At 41.2% G+C, this 27,152-nt stretch overlaps 1 protein-coding gene across 1 annotated transcript; it reads right to left on the bottom strand.

The window, feature by feature from the left end:
• Nucleotides 1-17,632: 17,632 nt before the first annotated feature.
• On the bottom strand, nt 17,633-18,286 carry LOC121743774 (oleosin L-like). The gene has a single exon (XM_042137142.1). The coding sequence runs from the start codon at nt 18,247-18,249 to the stop codon at nt 17,824-17,826; it is 426 nt and encodes a 141-aa protein (XP_041993076.1). The 5' UTR covers nt 18,250-18,286; the 3' UTR covers nt 17,633-17,823.
• Between the last annotated feature and the right edge of the window lie 8,866 nt (nt 18,287-27,152).

Here is a 27,152-nt window from a genome sequence, read left to right as displayed (position 1 = left end):
TATAGTAAAAAGTTTAACAATCCGCAAAATTTGTTTGTATATGATAAGGCATATTTCATGCATCGGTTTATGGGTAAAACATATGCTACTTGATTGGTTTATCGCGCAAAACAAGTGTTAATTGTGCAGAAATGCCGCTTGACCAAGGCAGCAAGGCCAAACTGATCAAGTGAGTATAAAAGGCGAAAAAGGCCGGATATCGGGGGAGTTGATCAAAGGGGGAGATCAAGCAGTTAGGAGGGGACCGCTGGCTTCTAGAAGAAGAACACGTGAGGAAATGAGATGGACGTGGCGCACCATTCTGTTATCAAGGACGACGTTCTAGAAGGGGACGCGTGCCTACATATGAGACGCAAGGACGAACTGAGTCATAAATCTGTTACAGAAAAAAAGTGTCGTCATTCTAGAAGGAAAGCACGTAGCAATCAATGAGTCGCTCACTCTCAGCGTGAGCGAATATTCCCTACCAAGATCGTTATCCAGCTGGAGGTAGTGTTGCGCTTATAAATGGAAGATGTGCCACTACAAGGAGGGGGATCCTTTACTTTCCGTCTTAGTTTAGCTTAGTTCAGTTCTCTAGCTTAGTCCAGTTTTCTAGATAGCTTAGCTTAGCTTAGATAAAGTGTTGCTTAGTTAGAGAGGGCGATTGAAGAAGCGCTGCAGAATACTTGTTATCTGTCGGCGTATTCTTAAGTTTATTTGCTTTCTTATTTTACGAAGTGCTAGCTTAGTTTAAATTTCACGCTGTACTGTTCTAGTTTAATCAAAGTTGTTTTCGTTTTCATCCTCGCATTTACTGCTTTAGTTTCAGTTTCGTTACGATGCACTTGACCCAGTAGTTAAAGTTACCTTGATCAAGTTAGCAAGTTTAATCCTGCCTAGAGTAAAATCAGTAGTTAAAAATTCCCAAGTTAAAGCGTGGCAGTAGCCACCCTTGTTCACTATTCACACACTTGATACACCAACTTCTCTGTGGGATCGACCCCGAACTTGCCGCTTTATTGTTAAAGTAGTGCAAAATTAGGAGTTTACAAATTACGTTGGTAGGAAACGAGTGAGAGCGAGTTTGCATCGATCAAGTGGCAACGACATTTGCTAACTGATCCAATCGGTTCGGTTATCTTCAATATAACTTGGTTCAAATTCATGCCCCTCTCGAGGCCTTCCAAAATGGCGCCATTGCCGGGGAAGCATGGTGTTATTTTATGTTTGTGCGTAGCTCATAGGTGTATATAATTTTATTTCTCTCTTTTCTCATTTGTTTTTCCTGCTGTTGATGAGAAGGTACCACCGCGGCGGCCACTGGAGTCACTCTATTATATACAGAGGCGCTAACGCTCATTGGAGAGTCCAAGAAGCCGGCGTTGTCACCACTCGTTACAGAGCAGCATTAGAAGTAGCAGCAGCCGCTGAACAGAACACACAACCACCACCACCAGAACGAACAGAAGCAGAGATGGCCCTCGCCGATAACGACTCGGGAATCGGTTCTCTACATTCTCATGACGACAGGGAGCCCGCACATGCCATCGCCGCTACTCCTGGGATGCGGACCATCGCGATTAAGTCAGGAGTGCTGGCCATTTTGTCCCACTTCTACGGTCTTTCGAAGGAGTGTCCGTACGCTTTTCTGGAGGAGTTATGCCGATACTGTGATATTCAGCTCGTGCTGGCTGGATCCACACCCGAAGATTACAAGCTCAAAGCTATTCCCTTCGTTTTGAAGGGCGAAGCGGGTGTCTGGCTGTCAAGGCTGCCAGAAGGATCCATCAGGACATGGGCCGAGTTCCGCATGATATTTCTCGATCGTTTCTTTCCAGCATCGAAGACAAGTGCCCTGAAAAGGGAGATTACAGAAGCCAGACAGGAGTACGATGAGCCCCTCGGTCAGTAATAGGACAGATTCCAAGGGCTGCTTCAAGCATGCCCTAACCACAAGCTGGGGGAATGAGAGATCAACTCGATCTTTTATGGCGGACTCACAGTAGACAGCAAGAACGACCTCAACCTCGCAGCTTAAGGGGATTTCTCGAAAACCGCATTTAGCCAATCCAAGAATATACTGGAGAGGTTGATTGAGGCCAACCGGTCGTACGAGACATCTCGAGGGCAGTATAGGAGAGGAGCTGTGCACGCAGTAGAGGCGCACAACGATGAAAAATTGGAGGCTCGATTCGAGCAAATGGAGAAGAAGCTGCTGGAAGCAATGGAGAAGGTCAGGCTGCCACCACCACATGCAGCAAAGGAGACACAGTATGTGCCGCAACCGTCCCCACCAGAAGAACATCGTTATTATTACTGCGAATTCCCCCCTAAGGTAGAACCGCGGGCCCAAGTGAATGCCATTGGCCACTGGAACGCAAATGGCAACTGGATCCAGGGAAAGCAGAGAGATGCTCCATGGAGGGACCACCCAAACTTTAAGTGGACCGATCAGAATAAAAGCCAACCACCCTCGACACAGCAGATACAACCCTCTAACGGGTAGCCCAACTGGCCTGCTCGAATCCAGGATAGTCCAAACACTGGAGGAAACAGAATGCAGGGAGGTCAGGCAGGGTGGTCAAGTGGACCTCAAGGGAACTGGTCAAGTGGAGGACAGTCTAACTGGTCAAGCCGACAACAGGAAGGAGAATGGGGGTACCAACAGCAAGTCCCTCAGTTTAGCAACCAGGGAAGACAGCCGAATAATCAAATGGTGAGTTATGTTCCACAGTACCAAAGAGGAAACCAGCAAACCCAAGGGAACCCACAGTACTTCCAAGGAAACCAACAGAATCACTTTCCCCAGAACCAATCAGAACAGTATGGACCTTCCGGCTACTACCAGCAAGGCCATGGAGGAGGTCGTTTCAATCAAAGATATAACGAACAGCAAAATGAAAGTCCAGGGGATGTGATGACCCCGCATCAGCCCCATGATGCAATGCGAGAAATACAAGAAGCCTAGAAGGAACAGAGGGCTGCACTCAATATGCTTACAAAGCAGTTATCTCAAGTCGCCATGTCACTAGGCGAACTGTGGGGAAATGAAGGAAAGATTCCGGCTACAGTGCAGCCACGTATTGGGCGAGAGAATGTCAATGTAGTCGCTCTGAAATCAGAAGGGGTGTATCAAAGCTCATCTGCGAGTTTTCCAGCACCCAGACCCAGTCATAACGGAAGCTTTGCCCTTGATCAAGTCACAAAAGAAGAAGAGTCTGGCACCCGTGAACGGGTTGCTGAGAAGGGGAGGATGGTCGAAGCAGAAAATGTGACCAGTGTGATCCAACCTAGTGATCTCCCACCAAAGAAGACCGACCCAAGGGTATTTACGCTCTTAATTTCCATCAGAGGCTTTCTAACGGAGCAAGCAATGTGCGACATAGGGGCTTCCATTAATGTTATTCCGTATTCTATGCATGAAAAACTGGGGGAAGCAAAGCTTGTCGAAACCGATATGGTGATACAGCTGGCAAATGAGTCTTGCATCCACCCTGAGGGAGTTCTGGAAGATGAAATCGTCAAGGTGAACAAATTCATGTACCGCGCCGACTTCTTCGTCATGAAGATGACAGAACCAGGAGCGGAGGAGTCTGTTGGCATCCTTTTGGGAAGGCCATTTCTATCTACAACTAACACAGTCATTGACGTTCGTCATGGGACGATGCATCTGGGTTTTAATGGAGAACAACTTACATTTGCCATTGATAAGGTTGTGAGAAAGCCACAGGACAGTGAGAGCATACAATCGGTAGAAACTGTCAGACCTCAGGAGCATAAGTGTCTAGAAAAAGAACTCCTCATTAAACCGTCATCCGATTCCACTAATGATGAAAAGCTTAAGAGGGAAGCAGCTGACTGGTTCAAAGCAACAATGACTGGGGAAATGGATGATCAAGCCATTGAAAGGACAATTATGGATTTCTGCAAACCGTCACGACCAGCCGAGTCAGAGGAAATTACTCAACCGGGAAGGGTGAAGGAGAGTCCAACCACCGCCCCACCACAAACTAGCACCGCCACTCCACGTCCCGCGACGGATGAAGAAACCCTACGGCGCCTCGATAAAATCCTCTGGAGTATACCCCGCGAGTTGAACGATGCAGCAGCATACTCCGAACTCAAAGCTAGACTTGGGATTTCCAGGTCTAAAGATCCTGCTTCGTTCTCTAAAACAAAGATCCTTCCTAGCTCTCCTATGTCACCTTCACCATCTACCATCCAACCTTCGCCACCATCTCTTCCCAAATACACATCTACCGTCCAACCTTCACCGGCATTCACCCTTCCTAGGTCTCCTATATCACCTTCACCCTCGTCCCCCCATCCAGCCAATGCAAACCAACGAGGATACCTCTGACAAAGAAGGTTGGGGGGATTATGGGCAGCCGATTGTTGTTCCATCGCCAGGACGCGGTGGCATCTCTACTTCGGTCCATGAGCCGCATTTTACTGAGGGCAGCGAAATCAACGAGGAAGAAGTGGAGGAATTCCACCCATTATTCGACTACGGGGAGGCTGAGAAGGAGAAGGACCCACCACGCCGCCAGACGCGCCGTATGACAACAGACCGGCTCCTGGGGGAAGCTGAAACCCTGAAAACCCGAGGAGAGGAGGAAGCGGTGGTACAGAGGCCCCGCACCGTACGACGGCTGGTTGATGAAGAGGAGTCGGAGGAGCCAGAAAACCTAGGAGCCAGAACGGCTAAAGAAGACAACCGTCAGAAGAGAGAGAGAGAAAGAGGAAGGGGAAGGGAAGTGTCCTTCTTCCTCCAAAGAAAAAACGCCCCGCCTTCATGGGGGATGTAACTACCAATGATTCTGCACCCGCCTCCCCACTACCACAAAATGAGGACAGTGATTTGGAGGAACCGGAGTTGCGCTGGACCCGAGCATCCAGGAGGTGACAAGGAATGCCTGCAACATCTCCTTCCACCACCTATTCTCCTCAGCATGTGGTGTTGACCCAAGCTTTTCTCCAACAAATGTTGAAATTCGACGATTCCAAACTAAAGGAGGAGGTTCACCAAAGGGTGACCTCCCAAAAAAAGTTGAAGGCGGGGAAGATGCTGCACCTGCCATCCCTGGATAAGGTTGAGATGAAAGAGAGGTTTGCCGCTTACATTGCCGGCATCGGATTTGAGTGGCTGCTGGAGGTCGATGAGGCCCATGTACCGGAGGACCTCGCCAAGGAGTTTTTCACATCCTTCCGATTCATCGGAAGCTCAAACCTGAATGACAGAAGTGTCTCCTTTAGGGTCTTTGACCAGGACCAGCTGATGAGCCTGAATGAGTTCTCCATCCGGATGGGCCTTTACACGGAACGACATGTGGCTAACGGGGTATGGGTTGGGCGCGACATCGGTCTCCCTCAAAAGAAACCCGAGTTCGATCACTAGGCCATCTGGAAGGCCATATGCAATGAGCGTACCCCTACCTTTACAGCTTCTGAATCTAGAGGACACCGCATTGCTGATCATGCACTCCGCTTGGCCCAGATCTACCTAGCCTGTAATCTCCTCGGACAATGCAATACGCTGTCAATCATTACCATGTCCGAACTCTACTTTATGTGGAGTATGAGAGAGCAGAGGAAGGTCCATCTGGGATTCTGGGTGGCATATTCCATCAATCAAATCGCTACCCGCGTTGGCCGCCACCTTAACGTCTGCCAACTCCTTGGAGCATATTTGCGGAGGAACTGGATTATGGAGTGTGCCGGACGCCCCACCCTTTGCCCCAGTCCTGAACTGTTTGACCTTGATTTCTTTGTTAGAACTCAGGTACTGGAGAAGACGCAAGGAGGGGGCCTCCAATTCTATGCAGCTGGCCGGGGGGAGCAACCAAGAAGCCAACCTAGAAGGAGGGTAAGGCTGGAGGAGACCTCAGCAGCCCTTGACGGTGAAGAAGAAGAAGACACACACCAGGCGCCCACTCCGAGGATGGAGCGAGAAGAGGCTGCGAGTGCAGACAACGCATGGAAGCTCCGAGTGGAGCAAACACTGACGCAGCTGGTGGGAAATTCGAATTCTCAACTGGTCTTGCTGGCCAAGTTGTTGGGAACTACCCAAGAGCAGACCCTTGCCAGGCGACCACCACCTCCCTCTCCAAGCTATCCTCCGACCCGACGCCCGTTATCCTCCAAGCACACTTCTGCATCTCCAAGTCAACCCCACAGGAAGCCCTAAGTACAACCCCCCCAAATCTCAGCTCATTTCATTTCAAACAATTTAATTTTCTTTTGGTCTGTAAAACTGATATTTCTTTTAATTTTTCAAACTTAGACCTTTGTTGGGTCTAAGTGTGAGAAGTATGCATGCCTGTTGTTGCTTTATTTGTTTTTGTCTGCCTATATCTGTTTTGGTTTTTGTTGCTTTTCTGTTTCGATTGGCATGTTTGATTGTTGGCACTGTCTCACACTTAGCCCAGTGTCTGGTCTAAGTATGAGAAGTTTTCCTTGTTTGTTGTTGTGCCGTTGCTTGTACCTAACCCTTTTTCCACTGCGTCCAGTCCCTCGAGGACGTGTTCATATGCAGTGGGGAGGGGGGAGGGTAGGGGGGAGGGTTAGTTACAGATAAGTCATGCATGTAAAAAAATTTCAAAAATACAAAATTTTACCTAGTAAAAACAAACAAAAATATGCAGTATACATGAAATTTGATAAGTTGAAGACTTGATTACTTTGTGGAAGAGTAAGAAAAAGGATTCAGTGTGCTTACATGTAAAAACTTGATTGCAAAAACTTGATCAGTTTGAACGACGCAAGTATGATGGAAACGCTCAATTTTTAACCAACTGTGAAGCCTCTCTATATGTGAATTATAAGCCAAAAGTAGAACACTTTCTACTATTTTTACAAAGAAAATTTTTACGAGAGGCTACATTTTAATATTTAGATGAAAATTGCACAAGTAGTAAGGACTAAAGGCATTAGGACTTAACCCTTTGAGCCTTTTCTTCTTTTGCTCCACGAACCCGCCTCGTCAAGAAGGGCACCCCCTAGTTAGCCAAATTGAGCCCATACACTTCTACCCGTTTCTTGAAGCCTTAAAATCAAAACTTACGTTTTATATCGTGTGAGGAAAGAGATCAAAGAATTGAGGTTTTTCAAGGGAAACAAAAGGGGATAGCAATAGAAGAGTCAAAATAAAAGGGTATCCGGATTGATCAAGTTAAGCAATCAGGTTGATCAAGTTCAAAAAAAATGTTGATAAAAGTTCGAGAAAAAGCGGGCAGGAAAGAGTTGTAAACTGACCCAGGAAATCGATAGTTAGGAAATAAGCTAAAAATTTAAAAGGCTAAAGGTATTATTTTGACCTAGTATCCAGTAGGAAAATAAATATCCCACTCCGATCCAGCGAGTTTAGTCAAATCTTTGGTTTTTTGACTCATGTGATTTTCTTTTTACAGTTTAAAATTTTAATTTTTTTTAAACTTAGAAGCCCTAGGACCCTACCTTAATACACTACTACCCTTTAGCCCCATTACACCCGAAACAAAGACCTTAAGGAACTATCTTGTGCAGTCCGATTCGAGGTATTAAATCTGTGGTAATGCCGAGAGAACAGTCCTAACATCTGTGGTGAGAAATGAGTGACTGAGTGAATCCAACAGTGGTTTAAATTGAGCAATCTTGACAAACTGACACCTTGATCAAGCAAACGCGAAAGAAAAGAAACATAAGCTACTGACAAATGAATTGACCTCGACCTCGGGTATGATTGTTGGAAATTTATTCGATCTAATGCATACATGTGAATATGTGTTTTTGTTTTAAGTCTTGTTCTTCTTTTTGTCTTCTTTTTACTTTCTTGAAATAAGCAAACCATGCCTGAAATTTGCCTTATCTTTTTTTATATATATATATACTTGATGACAAGTATGTTTTAAGTGTGAGCAGTTTGATAAGGCCTATTTCATGCATCGGTTTATGGGTAAAACTGATGCTACTTGATTGGTTTATCGCGCAAAACAAGTGTTAAATGTGCAGAAATGCCGCTTGACCAAGACAGCAAGGCCAAACTGATCAAGTGAGTACAAAAGGCGAAAAAGGCTAGATATCGGGGGAGTTGATCAAAGGGGGAGATCAAGCAGTTAGGAGGGGAACGTTGGTTTCTAGAAGAAGAACACGTGAGGAAATGAGCTGGACGTGGCGCACCGTTCTGTTATCAAGGATGACGTTCTAGAAGGGGACGCGTGCCTACATATGAGACGCAAGAACGAGCTGAGTCATAAATCTGTTACAGAAAAAAAAGTGTCGTCATTCTAGAAGGAAAACACGTAGCAATCAATGAGTCGCTCACTCTCAGCGTGAGTGAATATTCCCTGCCAAGATCGTTATCCAGCTGGAGGTCGTGTTGCGCCTATAAATGGAAGATGTGCCACCACAAGGAGGGGGGATCCTTTACTTTCCGTCTTAGTTTAGCTTAGTTCAGTTCTCTATCTTAGTCCAGTTTTCTAGATAGCTTAGCTTAGCTTAGATAAAGTGTTGCTTAGTTAGAGAGGGTGAATGAAGAAGAGCTGCGGAATACTTGTTATCTGTCGGCGTATTCTTAAGTTTCCCGCCGAGGATCTTCCCGGTTTATTTGCTTTCTTATTTTCCGAAGTGCTAGCTTAGTTTAAATTTCGCGCTGTACTATTCTAGTTTAATCAAAGTTGTTTTCCTTTTCATCCTCGCATTTACTGCTTTAGTTTCAGTTTCGTTACGATGCACTTGACCCAGTAGTTAAAGTTACCTTGATCAAGTTAGCAAGTTTAATCCTGCCTAGAGTAAAATCAATAGTTAAAAACTCCCAAGTTAAAGCCTGGCAGCAGCCAACCCCTGTTCACTATTCACACACTTGATACACCAACTACTCTGTGGGATCGACCCCGAACTTGCCGCTTTACTATTAAAGTAGTGCAAAATTGGGAGTTTACAAATTACGTTGGTAGGAAACGAGTGAGAGCGAGTTTGCATCGATCAAGTGGCAACGACATTTGTTAACTGATCCAATCGGTTCGATTATCTTCAATATAACTTGGTCCAAATTCACGCCCCTCTCGAGGCCTTCCAGTATACTATTGGTTTGTTATGGCACTTCATTGAAAAACATATTTTTAGAGTGAGCTACAAAATAGTTCATCGACTATGGATTAACCTCGCTCATAGTCCCTGGACTTTAAAAATATCTTCAGTAGTCTCTGGACTAAGTGTTTATTTTGAAATTGGTCATTTTGCACTGTTTTCTCCCGAAAATGTCCTTTTTGGGGGCTGGACAATCTGGTTTTTTCGCATTTTCAAATTAATAATTTTTATTAAAATAATTTGTTGGTATTTAAATATCTAAAATTTAATTTATTTTATTAAATTAAATCTAATATTGAAATAAAGAAACAAAGTGAAGGATGACATGGGAAGAAGAAAATAAATTTTGAAATAATATCAGATTTAGTACATCATTGAAATAATATCAGATTGAAAAAGTTAAAAATGTGAAAAGACCAAATTGTTCAGCCCCCAAAAAGGGCATTTTCAGGAGAAAATTTGGCCAATTTTGAAACCCTTAGTCCATGCCTCAGGGACTATTGGAGATATTTTTAAAATCTAGGGACTATGGGCAGATAAATCCATAGTTCATGGACCATTTTTGTAGTTCACTCTTATTTTTATTATGTACATGAAAGCACACTTTAGTTATGCATTATTTTAATTTCCAAATATAGTACTCATAAGTCATGATTATGACGCTGTTGAATTTAATTATTAGAGTTAGTGCAACCCCGAAACTCGTAGGTTGATTCGAATAGCCCGAAAAATTTACAGATTAGTGGTTGAAAATTTCCGCCTGACCAATAGTCCTGCAATCCAAGTAAGGCAAGTCTGGAACCCATATGTTAAAAATAGTGCGCTATTGTTTGTTCTCCTGTCTAATATGATAATTGATTCCACACTTTAATGATAATATTTAGGGATATTGGTCTTTAAAACCATAAACTTTGGAATTTCTCATGAACATCAAAGTTCATCTAAAATACCTCAAACTTTGCAATGTTATTTCCCAAACTGATCCAAATATGATACTTTCGTCAGAAACTTATTTCACGTGGGCAATCGTGAACCGTTTATGATATTTTAGACTAATTTTTTAACTTCGTGACAGATAAAATAAAAAGTAACGTAGAAATCCACGTTGACTTAGTTGTGCCAAGTAAGATATAAAAAAACAACGTCCGTTAGTCAAATATAGTGATTGACCTATCATGGAAAATAACAAACAAAATATAAAGATTATGATAGTTTAGAGCAATTTTAAAGTTCGTGGAAAATATTCAAATTCAGCCAAAGGTTATGATTTTAGACACCGATATCCCTACTTTAACATTACAAATAACTATACTATAACAATTAACCTTTTATTTGATACTCCATCCGTTCCCAAAGAATATGTACTTTGGGTTCGGCACGGGTTTTAATGCAAAATTGGGAAAGTAAGAGAAATGTAGAGAGAAAAGGTAATTAAAGTACTATTAGTGGAGAATGTGTCTCACCTCATTAGAATGAAAAGAGTTTCCAAAATTGGAAAGTGCATATTCTTGTGGAACGAATTAAAAATGAAAGAATGCATAGTCTTGTGGGACAGAGGGAGTATTTAAAATATAAACATGAATGAAAATATTATTGATATAATATAAGTAATAAATAATAAATTGAAAAATTCATATTCGTTATAATAAATATTTTGAATTCTAAAACATATTAAAATTTCTCGATCTATCACATATTCTTATTAAAAATCAGTCAACAACACAAAATCTATCATATGCCATTCTTATATTTTTTTTCTTTACACTATCAATATTTAATCAAATTTGAATTTGAACATGTATATCTTAACTTTCTTTTAATCAAATATTGTACATTTCTTCATTATACAATTAATAAGAACATGTATATTGTTTTGTAAACATAATTATTTTTTTCATTATACACTTAATTACTAAAAAATTATAAACAAATCAAATTATAACTTAATTATTCTACAATCCATGTCAATCATTCTACAAAAATTATTCTATAAATGTAATTATTTTTCTTCACTATACAATTGATTATTAAAATTTTTATAACCTAATAAAATTACAACTAAATTAATTCACAACCCAAAAAATATGTATCAGACCATTTCCTTTATATACGGATATCTTAGTTTAGTAGATGTGTAAAATATGTAACTTGCATATCTTCATTATATTTTCTATGACCGATGATTTAGGCGATGGTTTTGGTGTAAAATTGCACGGCGTATAAGAAAATGAACATATATGGAGTATAAGAAATGACTATAAGGTCATTTTCAAAATAATTTATATAAAATGATTTCATGTGTCCGATACTATCGATCTAGTGGCAAGTAATCGGTAGTAATTACTCCCTGCTTCCATGATTAAATGTCTCATATTCGACCGGCATGAATTTTAAGAAATTGTTTGACTTTATGTAGTAAAGTGGATAGAAAAGTTAGTGGAATATGAGACGTACTTTTATATATTGTTCTTATATAAAAGAGTGGAATGAATTATTGAAATGTTGGGTCCACTTACCAAATATAATAAAAAGGGAATGAGATATTTATTAGCGGACGGATGAAAAAAGAAAAAACAACATTTAATAGCCAGCCGAGGGAATAATAGTTATTTCCTCCTTTCACACAGTAAATATCTTATATTTAACCAATGCTAGTTTAAAAAATTGTTTAAATTTTTTAAGAAATGTGAATGAAAATGTTTGTGAAATATAAATTTCACTTTTATAGTAGTATATTACTAGTTTAAAATAATTATACTATAGTATTAGTTTACAATAATAATGAGTAAAATGAGTTAGTGGAATGTGAGATCCATTTACTAAAAATTAAGTAAAATGAAATATTTATTGTGTACCATTCAAATAAAAATATGAGACATTAATAAGGACAGATGGATTAGCAAATAATCCCATTCATATACTAAGATGCCATCGATTGTCATAACTCATTATCATACATATAATTATCTATCCAAAATTAAGTAGTTGGATTATTTTAGTTGGAGAAGGATAACTATAACTAATTATCATAAGATTATCTATCTAAGATTAAATAATATGAACCCATATAATACATATTTAATCATAAGATATAATTTTACACACCAAACAATTCTAAAGATAAATATTTACATCCTTCCACGATACAAAGTAACATAAGGGTAGTGATAAAATTCAAACTCCAAAGGTTGTACAAACTCAAAATTATGATTTAGACCATTAAAAATGTCAACAGAGGACAACATATGTAATAGCCGAGACCTAGATTCTCGAGAATTTTGAAATAAATCCTAGAAATTTATTTAAGGAAGATGAAAGGGTATTTATTTATATTATTGAGTGAACCAAACATGATAATTAGAAGTTCCAAGCTAAGCTTAATTTCACAAAATACTTGACGACGAAAACAAAGACAAACGAAATACACGTCAACTAGCTATTACATATTGAAGAAAGTTACACGTAGAGCTACTCTATTACAATAGGAGGGAGGAGTGGGAACTAGCTACGGCATGTGTAACACCAGTTGTTGCCTCAACTACGGACGATGGGCCGAGGCAACGAGCTAATAGCCGGCGAAGAATAGTCTCTGTGCCTCGGAGACCACCGGCGACGGCGAGGCCGCGAAATCAGCCACGGGAACTCCCTGGTGCAGCGGCGACCTCGAACCAGCAGCGCGAATCGACAGCGACGGCTGATGCCTCGCGAAGCGTCAGCGAGCACTGCTATTCCAGCAGCTGCTGTGCGAGCGCCGGAGAGGAGATGACGGCGACGCTGGTTCCTTCCTCCGGTCTAGTCCCCCATCTCAGTTGGAGGATTGGCTTCATATTTTGATTGCTCCAGATTGGGGATGTAGTGAAAAGACAGAGAGAGGCGAGGGTTCGAGAGAGGGAGGAGAAGTAGGATCCGGTACAGTAGCAATGGAGCTAGGGTTCGCCTACTACTTCGTTTGGGGTTTTAATTTGAAGAAGGAAATGAGAAATTGGGGAGAAGAGAAGGGAGAGAGGCAGTAGACGGATGGGAGTATAAAATTGGGCCATGCCCATTTAAAATAAGATTTGGGCCTTTGTTTAGAGGAATTTAAATCTCTTTTGGGCCGGAGATTAAATTAAATTGGGCCATAGAAAAGAAGGCTGGGCCGAATTAAATAAAAGAATTTCATCCACTTAACAAAATCTGGGCCCTTATCATAGAACTAAATCTGCTAGACTAAAGCCCTAAACAAATTCGGGATTTAACAAGAGAAATTCCCCAAGCCACGGAAAAAGAGAAATTATTAAGCTGTGTGAAGTAGTATTCGATAAATAACTAAAGCGGACCCTTTATTAGTCACAAGAAGTAGTTTAAAATACTTAAGATAATCCGGGAATTTAGTATACTCGCACAGTTCGGCCAGATTCCGAATAAATTAAATCGCCGATTTAATTACAGAATTAAGATTTCTAAATTTAGAAAGAAGGAAATAAAATAATAAGCACACTCTTAGGCATGCATTCATGAAAGAGAAATCATTACTTAAAGCCTAATTTAAGTATATTAATTTTGTAAAGGAACATCGTCGCTCGACTAGTAATCTCAGGACAAGGAAAGCACCCGTTTTGCAAGAGTTTTAAGCAATCGAGGTGGGCTTTTCTTTTCTTTCAGAATGTGTTTTATGTGAAAAGTATGAATATTTTGAATGAGTTGTCATGTCCAATTTTGGTTTATGATTGCCTATCTGTTTGGCTATGCCAAACAGTTTAATAGCCAAACAGTTTAATCGAATTCGGGTCCCAGTAGGGCCGCAAACCCTACTCGGACTAGTGTACACACAGGGACCGTGAGCTAGCGCCAGCGTTGGCCAGTCCAGTGACTGTTGGAATGTGGCCACATTCCCGGCTCACCAGATTAGGTATGGTATATCATGAAGAGTTTAAATGACTGCAGTCTATTTTCAGAAAGAAATAACAGTTTTTAGTGATTGGGACTTGTTTTCAGAAAAACCCCATGTTCACTCGGTTTGGCTGACAACTAAAAGAGAAAATGTTTTCGGCATGAGCCCACTGAGTGCACCAAGTACTCATCCCTGCATATTGTTTTCCTTAATGTGCAGGTTGATCGTCGTCGCGGCGGAGGAGGTGTTGGGAAGAAAGTAAACCAAGTTAGGCAAGGAGATAGTTGATGTAGTATGTCTTCATACATACTGCACCGTCTTGGTACTCTTCCGCTGCGAGAATCTAGAATTTGTTTTAGTAAAGACAATGCCCAGAAAATACTCTGATTCAGTATGATTGTACTCTCTTTCACATTCAGACAATGTTTCTCTAGAATCAATTATCCTTTTATGATGAATTGAGACCAGTTAGTAAGTTTTTTGTCGCGAAATAGCTACACTTACTTTGATTAGGGAGTTGTGGTCGTGACAACATAACAACAAAAGGTCAACACAGTTTCAACACGATGTCAACAAAGCATCAACCATTAATACTGTGCTGATATTTTTTATTGCTATTATTTTATCATCTATTGATACAATATTTTCTAATGATCCAAACCATAGTCTGAAATTTGACAATATTTAAAATTTGCTGACATTTTATTGCTATTATTTTATCATCTATTAATATTTTTTAATGATCCAATCCATAATCTGAAATTTGACAATATTTAGAATTTAATTTAGAATTTAATTTGACAATATTTAAAATTTGCATTTGATCAATATTTAGAATTTAATTTTTACACTATTTAGAATTTGCTTTTGATCAGCAACATAATTATGCTAATAAAAGAATATTATCTCTTATTTAATGTCTTAGTAAAAGAATATTATCTCTTATTTAATGTCTCAGATTGATTGAGCGCGAATTTTTAAGAACTGTGGAGACAAAAATTTCAGTCATTATTCTACTTTTTAATATATTTAAGGAAAAATTTTAAAGTTCCAGTTTGCTTCAGATACGAATTTGAAGAACGGTGAAGAAAAATAATAGAAAAAGTTATGTAGAATGAGAATACAACATTTTAGAAGTGAAGAAAAATAATAGCAATTGGACTTTTTTTTAATAGTTAAATAAAAATATAAATGTAAATTGAACTCAGACTGTCTTGGACATTAGGCTATCCACAATGGCGCCTAGCGCACCGCCTAGCCGAGCGCCGGCGCTAGGCGGTCGCTAGGCGAACCATTGCAGCCTCCGAAAACCGCCGAGCGGTTTTTCGGAATTAAAAATCGCCTAGCGCTAGGCGGTCGACGGGCGCTGGGCGATCCGCTCGTCGCCATTGCAGCGTCGGGATCGCCCAGCGCATCGCCCAGCGGTTTTTTTTTTTTTTTTTTTTAAATTTTCCCGACACTATATATACGCGATTTGCACTTCATTTTCATTCGCACCACTTGTATTAACGAGTACTCTCTCTATCTTAATTTCTATACAAGATCAACACCGAGAAATGAGTAACGCGGGTGATGGTAGTGGAGGTAGTGGGGGGGACGCTGAGGAGTACGAACGTAGAATGGCCGAAGCGTTTGAGGCATATACCAACCGCGGGATAGACCAATGGATGCAAAGAGCCTTGCAGCCGGCGGTACCTCGACCTCGACCAGTTGTCCATCGCCGACAAGCGATTGATCGTGATCACGTAGCTGCACATCAGCGCCTATACGAAGACTACTTCGCAGAGGAGCCGCGGTTCAACGCCAACATTTTCAGGCGACGTTTTAGGATGAGCAGAGCCATGTTTATGCGTATTGTTAACGCCTTGGAGCAGCGATATCTGTATTTCCGCTTCAGGCACGATGCTGCTGGCAAACCCGGCCACACACCAATTCAAAAGTGCACTGCGGCAATCCGGCAGTTGGCTTACGGTGGCGCGGCAACATGTGGGACGAGTACCTCCACATCGGTGAGACGACTTCCCTGGAATGTTTGAAGTATTTCTGTCAAGCCGTGATTGAAGTATTCGGTGATCAGTATCTCCGCAAGCCTACCCGCGAAGATTGCCGGGATCTGCTGAGGATGCATGGGGAGCAGCATGGGTTCCCGGGAATGTTAGGCATCATAGATTGTATGCATTGGGAGTGGAGGAACTGTCCCGCTGCCTGGAAGGGGTTCTACACGACCGGCTACAAGGGAAAGAATCCCACGATGATCCTCGAGGCCGTAGCTGATTACCGGCTGTGGATTTGGCATGCGTATTTTAGGATAGCCGGTTCGAACAACGACCTAAACGTCCTCAACTCGTCGCCCCTATTCAACGAGCAGTGCCAGGGCGTCGATCCGGCCATCAGTTTTGTCGCCAACGGCAACCGGCATGATATGGGCTACTACTTGGCGGATGAGATATACCCTATGTGGCCCGTCTTTGTGAAGACGATCCGATGCCCAGGAGATGAGAAGAAGGCCTACTCTGCGGCACGGCAGGAGTCCGCGCGCAAGGACGTGGAGCGCGCATTTGGTGTGCTCCAGGCTCGATGGGCGGCGGTTAGGGGTCCAACGCGTTTGTGGCACGTCGACTGCATTGCTGATATAATGTACGCCTGTATTATCATGCACAACATGATTGTCGAAGATGAAGGTGTACAACTGACGGATTGAGCCAACGAAGATAATGAAGCCGGTCCAAGCCACGGCGTGGCCGTCCCCAACGCATGGAGTGGGGTACCTCACGATGAAGCCGGCCTCCTCCAAGCACATGCCGACATGCGTCAAACGGAAGCTCATATTCGACTCCAAAAGGATTTAATTGAAGAGTTATGGGCGCGGAGGACTGCTCGGAGTTAGTTTTTTTTATTTATGTAATTTTGTAAAATGTACTGAACCCTAATGTAAATTTTATTATTAATGTACTTTTTTAAAATTTTAGTACTTTTCTAAATTTATTGTACTTTTTTAATATATTGTACTTTTTTTTAAATTAAAATAGTATTATTAATGTTTCCCGTATATTGTGTTATTAGTGATGTGGCTATTGATGTGGCTGGGCTATTTATGATATGGCTAGGCTATGGCTGGGCTATTTCTGATGTGGCAGGAGGATTTTTAGTATTGATGACGTGGCAGGAGGAGTTTGTGGCTGGGCTGTGGCTGGGCTGTGGCCGGGCTTATACAACTTGAGCAACTCAAGCACACAACAATTGGACATTCAACAAATCCAAGCCCCTTGGATAGGGGTAAAGGGCGCTTAGATACCGCATCCACCCTGTAGGTCAGGGGTTCGACCCCTGGGAGGGGAACTTGAGGATTAATTTCCCTTGGGGGTTCGACCCATGGGAGGGAAACTTGGGGATTAATTTCCCTTGGGGGTGATGGGGGTGACAGTTTACAGTTTACTTGCTTGTAAACATGTTTGGGGGCAGTTTACTTGTTTGTAAACAACCAGACAACGAAGCGCGTCTCGGTGGTAAGACGCTTCACCTCCGACCTATAGGTCGGGGGTCCGAGTCACTTCAGGGGTAGATGGGGAACCATAGTTTATCCTCCATGAAAAAAAATTTAAAAAATTGGACATTCTACAATAGCAATTGGGACATCATTTTATAGATGGAGACGGTAGAAATAAATTCAACAGCACATAAAACTTATTTGAAGTCTAAACTGAAAGTATCTACACAATTACTCTAAATTGCATCAACACATTTAAAGCGAAAATTATTCTGATTGCAAGTAACTTCTTTATTTCCTCACCGGACTACAAATGATGATCGACACTGAAAATGTACTTCACGGAAAACATCAAATCAATACATAAACACATAACACTAATGCAACAAGTACAACACACACAGACGCTACCGAATCAAGAGCTTTGCGCAACGGACACATTATGGTCCACCCTGTCCTTCATGTCCCTGGCCTTGCTCGCGAGCTTCGTGCGTACGGTGTCGAGCTGGTCGGCCCCGACCGGGTGCTTCCCGGTCATGTACTTGTAGATCCACGACAGCACGCTGAGGGCGGCCACCCCGAACCCGCCCGAGGCCAGGAACCCCCCGGCCAGCATGAACATGGCTATGGCGGCGGGCACGAGCACGGGGCTGAAGATGACAAGGAGCGGCGTGGCGAGGGTGAGGGCGATGACGGTGGCGGCGAGGGTGAGTCCAGAGAGGACGAGGAGGGATCCGCCGGCGGTGACGGCGGTGGCGGCCTTGACCATCTGGTGGCTCCGCGGCGTCGGCGAAGAGTAGTGGGGCCGGGATTGGAATTGAGCGTAGTGTTGATCAGCCATGGTTGATTTGGGGAGGGGATGAGAGGGTTAAGTGTGGGGGAAAGGGGTAATATAAAGAAGAGGTGGGGGAGAGTGGGACGTGTCACGGAGCTTGACATGCAAAGGCCGCATGTGTGTTGAGTGTTCTTGCTTTTAGACACGTCTATGATTTCATTTTCATTTATTGATATTAGTGTCAACTCCCACAGTCCCACTTACAATTATAATTATAGTACTAATGACCTTAACTAATTTATATGCTCAGCTTTTGGAAAAAGAGATTCAATCAATTGTTTTTTCAAAATATGAAATTAAGACATGCGTATATTTCGGAACAAGATTTTTTTTTATGTATTTTCTCTTCTTTTTTATTACTATTATTTTCCCTCCACCATTTATTAATTAACCAAATTACCCTCTATAAATTCCATCATTTATTAATTGACTAAATTACCCTCCATAAATTTTAACACAATTTATAAAAACTGCACACCTCTTTTCACCAACCTGCCCCACCCTGTTCTCTCCTCCATGGCAGCGTCTCTGTAACGGACCAAAAATACATAGATATACAAATATGTGAGAGCTTAAATCGACAAAGCTTCCGCCTTTGAGAGCTCCAATTTCTTCTCCTCATTCCCGCTCCAGCCAATCTTAGCCGCCACCGTTAAATCTCACCCGGTTCTCAGAAATTCCAGCCCGATCTCAGGCCAAATTGAGCGCAAATTCGAGAGGAACTTCATCTCCGACCCCTCGGAGAATCAGTACGATCAGCAGCGGCAGAGGTACAAGCCCATATCAAAGAAATGGGCTTTAATCAAGAATTTTAAGGGAACTGTGTCCAATTCTTTCAAGAGTTTCTCTAAAAAGAATTGAGAAGTAACCACAATCAGGAAAGTCACGATCATCAACATATATAGATCCCCAAAGTCACATTCAATCAAGTAGTAGTAATCGCGGGAACAACAGCACGATCACGAGCCACAATTTGAGCACAGATATGAGCTTGATTGATGAAAACGATGACGTTGGGGATGAGAGCGGAGGAGGGTGGAAGAAGGTTTGGAGAAAAGCTGATTTTTTATAAATTATGTTAAAAATTTGTGGAGGGTAATTTGATCAATTAATAAATGTTAGGAAGGAAATAATAATAAAAAAGAAGAGAAAATATATAAAAAATCAAAAAATCCCTTATTTCGAAAAATACGCATGCCTTGATCTCATATTTTGAAAGGTCTGCGAATTTAATCCTAATTTACGAAAGGTCTACGAATTTAATCCTTTTTACAAATCTCTCATATATGGCCAAATATGTTACTATATTCTTATCTACATCTCTTTTTAATTTACTTCTTCATGGCCAAATTTTATATTCCCTTCGTCCCTGAAAAATACACCAACTCGTGTATGGTACGAATTTTAATATTTATAGTGTTAGAGCATCTCCAAGGGGAGAGGTAAATGGAGAGGTAAAGTCATATAACCACCATATATACCTTTTATCTATGAAAAATCATTCTCTAATGGGAGAGGTATTTGAGAAGGTATTATACATTTTCCCATTTTGAAGAGGTATCTTTACCTCTCCATCAATGGAGAACTAAAATCTAATAACTACCATATTTGCATTCTTTTCATGAAAAAACATTCTCCAAGGGAGAAGGTATTTGAGAAGGTATTCCACTTTATGATTTTTTAATGCATTTTGTACTACTCCCTCCATCCCATGCTACTCGCACTTTTCATTTTAGGCCGTAAATTTGGGATTGATTTTTTTGCGTAATTAAAAAAGAATTTTAGGTGTAATGAGACATCACTTAATAAAAGAGCTCTTAACTTAAACTAACATATTAATTAAATGCATTAATTCTAACTTAAATTATAAATAGTGTAAGGACTTTGTGACGAGCCGAAAAGCAAACGTGCGAGTAGCACGGGACGGAGTGAGTATTATTTATTTTTTTAAAAATGATTTACCTTTCTATATACCTTTTTCCTTTGTAATGTATTACTTTTTGGAAGAGTATATTTCACTTTTTGAGAAGGTAAATGGATGATATACCTCTTTTATTTACGTTTCCTTGTTGAAGATGCTCTCAGTAGAATGTGTGATACACATATTAATAGTGTGTAATTGTTTAAAAACTTTTCATATTTAGACTTTGTCTAATTTTGAGAGTCGGCTCAAAGTGGTAAAACTAGTACTTCCTCAGTGCCATAGTAGTTGAGTCATTTTGTCATTTTGGTACGTTCCATAATAGTGGAGTCATTTTCCTTTTTAGTAAAAATTAACACATTTCTTCTCACTTATTTTAATCTCTCTTACTTTATTCTCTCTTCATCACTCTATATTTTTTCATTTTCTACTTTATTCTTTCTTTACTTAACTCACCACAATTTTTCTTAATCTTCGTGCAAAAAAATGTCTTCACTACCATGGAATGGAGGGAGTATCATATTATGTTATTGTGTAAATCTATTGTGGAATTAATGCTTTGGTATGTTAATCTAGCAGATTTTATGTCACGACCGCACTTTGCTAATGATAGCAAAAGTGGGAAATCCGTGACTAATAAGCGGAATTAACGAAATGAGGAAAGAACTCAAGGGACTTGCCGAAAGGCCAATCAATTGATACCATAAATTAGAAGCCAAGTATTTGATTACAAGATCTCAAAATAGAATAATTCATCATATCAACTAAATCAGAGTTCGAAGGTGAGACTTGAAATTCTAACTTGACAAAAGTACAACGGAATAGGTCCTTACTAAACGACTTCGTGTATGAAGACGCGAATCGTAGAGAAATCCACTTGATTATTTAATAGCATCGACTCCGATCAATATTCCTTCCTCTTGACATTCAACCTGCACATTTATAAATACATGCAGGGCTGAGTATAGGAGTACTCAGTGGACACGTGCCGAAAACAAAACATACATATATAGGTTGTCATCCATCAACAGTATCACACGGGGGTTTTTCTTAAAAAGGCCCGAGCATACTAAATTTTGTTGTGATCTTAAAAGTCCGACTGCAGTCTAAGTTCTTGGTGTATCCTGCCATGTCTGAGAATCTAGTGTACCGTGAAGGTGGCCACCTTCAACAGTACCCTCGCCGGCCAACCTCTCTAGGATGGCTCCCGACTCTTACGCGCTATATTTCAAATCGTAACGTTTTGGCGTAGCCAAAACCAACAAACATATATCTCTAACAGACAGGTCTCGAAAACAAACATTTTATGGCATGACAACAACTTTAAAATAAATCACATCTCCATTTTGAAAAAAAAAAATATTTCGTAACATCAGAATATTTGCTTTATATCCACACTATAGTGCTGGATATTAAAAGAAAGCCCACATGTTATGCTTATTCCTCAACTCAATTACTCGCTTTGGCCTCACTTGCCCTTGTGCAATTTATCCTTTGAAAATAAATAGCGTAGCACGCTAATTAGTAATTGACTATTTCTCTTGAGAAAAGAATGCATGCATCCTATTGGATAACACCTATATCTTAGTCTTGTCTTATAGGATTTTCTTAATCCTATCTCGGGCTTCACTACTCTGCAGAATTTATTTATTCACTTTACTAACTTCGGAGAAATTCTATTTTCTCTAAAATAAATATTTGGGCACTTATTTAATAAAATATGGATTCTTGGAAAATCCATTTCTTAAATCTTTTCTTAAGATTTTTCTTAAGTCCGCCCATGGCGTCGCGGGGCGACGCCGGTCGGCCCTTCGCGTTGCGACACTAATATTTTCCGTCTTCGGGTTTAGTAATCCATTTAGAATTTAATCCCTCATTTTTCGAGTTCCAAGCTCCCCCCTCCATAAATTAAATTTCCTTCCAAGTATTGGTATTCTGGCCCAATCTAAAATTTAAATCAGCAGCCCAAAATTTTCTCAAAATTTCAGCCCAGATGTTTAATTCACCACAGCTCACATCTTCCTTAAATCTTTCTGGGTCAGTTCATATTGTTCACTTACCAAGGCCCAATTCAACAATTTTAAATGGCCAAAGTGAATAATTGACCACCCCACATACACTTCCGTCGGTCAACTCTCACTCTCACTTCATCCCTTTTAATTTCCTTCTCAAACCTCCAATTTGATAGAAGAGGAACCGACGTCTTCCTCTCCCTCACATCCCCTTTCCTATTTTTCAAATTCTCCGGCGAATTCACGCCCGGAGCGTGTTAGAATAAAGGAGAAGATTTGATTAAGTTAGGAAAGAATAAATTAAGAATCAATTACATACATCAAGGGATTGATCATATCATGTATAGAATAGAATGATTTAGTTACCATATACAAGATCTTGTAAACTCCTATTTAACCTATACGGTGATAATGAGAATGAATCAAGCTTTTACCCTAAATCCTTTTTCCTTTGCCGTTTAACATGGCATCAGAGCCAGCAACGAATCTGGGAGCTCAGAATCAATCTCATCATCGCTCTTAAACCCTTCCCAACCTCTTGGCCAAGAACCTGTAAAAGGTAGAAATGCCAGAAACCGAAAAGGTGATCACCGGCGGCCAGAACACATCCGAAGCGGATGAGTTTGCACGCCTCTTTTCAAACTTCATGCGTAAAAGCCTTATGCAAAGCCAAACCCCAGAAAATCACGAAACCAAACCAGAAAGAACCATATACAAAACCGATTCTCAACCCTTGACAGTAGGGTTTAAACTCAACGGAGAGAACTATCCGGTGTGGTCCATCCTGATGCATAACGCGATCAGTGGGAGGGGGATGGTGTCTCACCTTGCGGGAGTCCCAACCCCACCACCAAGAACCGATCCAACGTTTACACAGTGGCAAGAAGCCGACCATTGTGTATTCACGTGGCAAGTTCAAAACATCGAGACCAAGCTGGTCAGCCGTGTTGCCCAACAACCGACGGCAAAGCATATATGGGACAACCTAGCCGTTACATACAAGAGCGGCGGAGATTCCTACAAACATACGATCTCCACCGTAGGGTGAGCACCCTAAAACAGGGAAACACCACGCTGGAAGAAGTGTGGAACGACCTCAATGAAGCTCGACTGGTGGCTAAAGGGTACACTCAGACTTATGGAATAGACTACTCAGAAACTTTCTCCCCTATAGCCAAGATGGACACAATCCGGGTACTACTTTCCATTGCCGCTAATCGAGATTGGCCACTATACCAGTTCAATGTCACAAGCGTCTTCCTGCATGGAGAGTTGAAGAAAGAAATTTACATGGAGGCACCACCAGGTTTCTCTGATGAATTTAAAGCAGGTGAAGGATGCAGATTGAGGAAAACTCTGTATGGGTTGAAGCAGTCACCGAGAGTCTAGTTTGGTAGATTTGCTGACGCAATGAAGAGCTATGGATATAGACAGAGCAACTCAGATCATACACTGTTCCTGAAAAGGCATGAAGGAAGACTACCTGTTTAATTGTGTACGTTGATGACATGATTATTACAAGTGATGATGCAGAGGAAATAAAGAGTTTGAGGGATAAGCTTTTCAAAGAATTTGAGATGAAGGATTTAGGTGATCTGAAGTACTTCTTAGGGATTGAAGTCCTCCGCTCACCGCGAGGGATATTTTTGAGGCAGAAGAAATATATCTTGGACATCCTAGCAGAGACAGGCCTACTAGAGTGTAAATAGACCGAGACCTCGATTGTGCAAAATCATGGCTTGAGGATACAAGATGGAGATGAGGCAGCAGATCGAGGGCGATATCAGCATTTAGTTGGGAGACTCATCTATCTGTCTCACACTAGACCGGATATTGCCTATGCTGTAGGGGTGGTAAGCCAATTTATGCATCAACCCCAAGCTGAACATTTAGAGGCTGCACCGAGGATAGTTCGATATTTGAAAGGAACCGTTGGTTATGGAATAGTGTTCAAGAAAAATGAAAGCTTAGAAATCCATGGGTATACTGATGCATATTGGGCAGGTAACCCAGTGGATAGAAGATCGACCTCAGGCTACTTTACATTCGTTGGAGGAAATTTGGTAACGTGGAAAAGCAAGAAGCAGAAGGTGGTAGCTCTGTCTAGTGCAGAGGCAGAATTTAGAGGAATAAAGAGTGGTCTGACTGAGATCATGTGGCTAAGAAAATTGATGACAGAGATTGACTCTATTCCCAGTAAGAGTCAGTTATACTGCGATAACAAAGCCGCTATAAGCATTTCAGAGAATCCCGTGCAACATGACCGAACAAAGCACGTTGAGGTGGATAGACACTTCATCAAGGAGAAGATTGAAGAGGGAGTGGTCGAGTTCCCATTTGTGCGTTCGGAAGATCAGCTGGCAGATATACTAACCAAGGCGGTTAGCTCGAGGAGTCTTGAAGATTTTCTTGACAAATTGAGTATCGGGGATCCCACTACTCAATTTGAGGGGAGTGTTAGAATAAAGGAGAAGATTTGATTAAGTTAAGAAAGAATAAATTAAGAATCAAGTAAATACATCAAGGGATTAATCATATCATGTATAGAATAGAATGATTTAGTTACCATATACAAGATCTTGTAAACTCCTATTTAACCTATACAGTGATAATGAGAATGAATGAAGCTTTTACCCCAAATTCTTTTTCTTTTTCCGTTTAACAGAGCGGCCCCGCTCTCCCCTAAATCGAGCTTCTCTTTCTCTTGTCGAACACTTCATCGTCAATTGTGGACCATGGCTTTGAGAAGACACCGCGGCGGTGGTTCTCTCCCCCTCGCTATTCCTTCCGTCGTCGTTCGCTTCCTTCCCCGGTGAATTCGCGTCGTAGTCAGCTTGCTCCCCCTCCCTGATTTCTTCCACCGGCGTCGAGTCCTCTCGCCCGACGAACTTGCCGGCAGAGAAGGCGTCGTTCTCTCTCCGGCGTCAAGGAAAAGTCCTCCGCTTCCGATCGCGCCATTGCCGGACCACTGCTTCCTTCGCGGCTGCTGCGCAGCTCACTGGCGACTCACGCCGGTTTCCTCCGTCCAGCGCCACTCTCTCTCTGGGGTTCCTGCTGCTCATCGCTTCGTCGCCGGGCAGCCCGTCCTTTAAAGCTAAGTCTTCCCTCCCTTTCCCCCTCTCTCTCGATTTATTTCGAGTTATGCAACAGCTTTGGTGATTGTCGAGCATTTTGTTTGATCTTATTGAGGGATTTTAGCTCCTATGTTCTAATTCTTTAAGATCTCACTGTACGAGTTCGTTGTGATGATCGTTGGCCCTATTCGATCCTAAGCTTCATTCTGTAATCTGTTACGAGTCTAGGTTCGATTCTCTGATGGCTTATTCTATATGATGCACGGAGTGTTGTTGTTGAGGGGGTTTACCTTGTTCGGTGTCTCGGCGGGGCTGCCCTTATCTTGCCGCCTTCCCTTCCTCCCTCGCTGCTCCTTTGCTCCTTGAAATATTTGGGAGTCGAAATGGGGTGGAGGAGGTGAGGAGAGGTAGTTTATATATATACTCCCATTTTGGCCATTAGTGTCTGAAACTTGGGGATTGTGCTACTATTTTGGGCTACACTCTTGGCCTCCTTTTGAGATTGATGATTTGCTCTTTATGCTATTTTGGTGATTGTTTTGGTTGCTTCCTCTGGCTATTACCCCAGCCTCGGATGATGGGAAAAGAGGGCTTGGTTTTGTCCATTTGGAGCTCTCCTAGTGAGCTTGTCTCTCTCTGTGATCATTTGTTTGCTATCCTCTCTTGATGAAACTTGGGAAAGTGGCCAAGATGGCTGACTTCAGCCCTTACACTGCAGCCCCTGGCTGCTCTATTTTGTCTGCTACATCCTCTTCTTACTTTCTTGGGTCCTCCCTTCCCTTTATTAATGAGTCAACATCTAATACCCCTTTTGGTGTAAACATTATAGCTACAAGGCTGCCTTCTTGAAGCTTGGTAGAGGGAAGATCGAGAGAGATGGAGGGGAAGATTTGCTTACAACCCACTTTGTTTTATTCTCCTACTCATCCTAGTTTTGTAGTAGATAAAAGTTGTATATCCATCTTTATGTAATACATGGCATTGGAGCTCTTAGAGCGGGGTATAGCATTCCTTAATTTAGTATCTTGATGTAACAAAAGTATGTATCCACTATTCTTGAAATTAAAAGTATTTCTTTTACTCTTGTTCTTGAAATGAGTCTCCTTGCACTTTATTAGCAAAATTTAACTTATTCCAAAGTCGGAAATTACAACAAAAATTCTATGTTCACGTGCCCTCCACGCGAGGATTAATTAGCCTAGTAAATTCGGCTTATCCATAACAAAAGGAAATAAATTCCGGGGCATCACATTTTATTAGAGAATACCATGCAAAGTACTCTCTTTTGCCAAACTTTCATGCAAGTTGTATAAAAGTTTGGTTAGGGTTAACAAATGGTATGAGTTGGGATTGTTATTGAGTTAATATGAATATATGATATTGATTCAATTCAATAAGATATAACCTAAACTTAATATGTAATTCATGGGTTCTTATTGGATTGATCCAATGAGGATCCAAACCCAATAAGATTTGACCTAAATCAATTAATTTTGTGTGTGTACTTGTTGTACCGTATTGAAAATTTCAGCCATATCGTGAAGGATACGATACAATTCAAGTTGACATGACATGATCACGAGCAGAACTTGATATTACATGATTAAAACTTGATGTTACACGCTAAAATATGATATTTTACAACTAAAACATGTTATAACGCGATTAAAATTTTATCGCAATTTAAATATAAATGATAAAATTAAAGTATAATTTTTTTAAAATAATAAATATATTACTATTCCCTCGGTTCGCCATTAACTTTCACACTTTGACTCAGTATGGGTTTTAACAAATGTAATGGAAATTGAGTTGAAAAAGTGAGTGGAATGATGGTTCTACTTTTATATAATCCCTCTGTACCTGCTAAGATGACTCATTTCTTAGTCGGCACGAGATTTT

This window comes from Salvia splendens, chromosome 8 (assembly GCF_004379255.2).
Source record: "Salvia splendens isolate huo1 chromosome 8, SspV2, whole genome shotgun sequence".
Lineage (NCBI taxonomy): Eukaryota > Viridiplantae > Streptophyta > Magnoliopsida > Lamiales > Lamiaceae > Salvia > Salvia splendens.
This window is presented reverse-complemented; position numbering and strand designations above follow the sequence as displayed.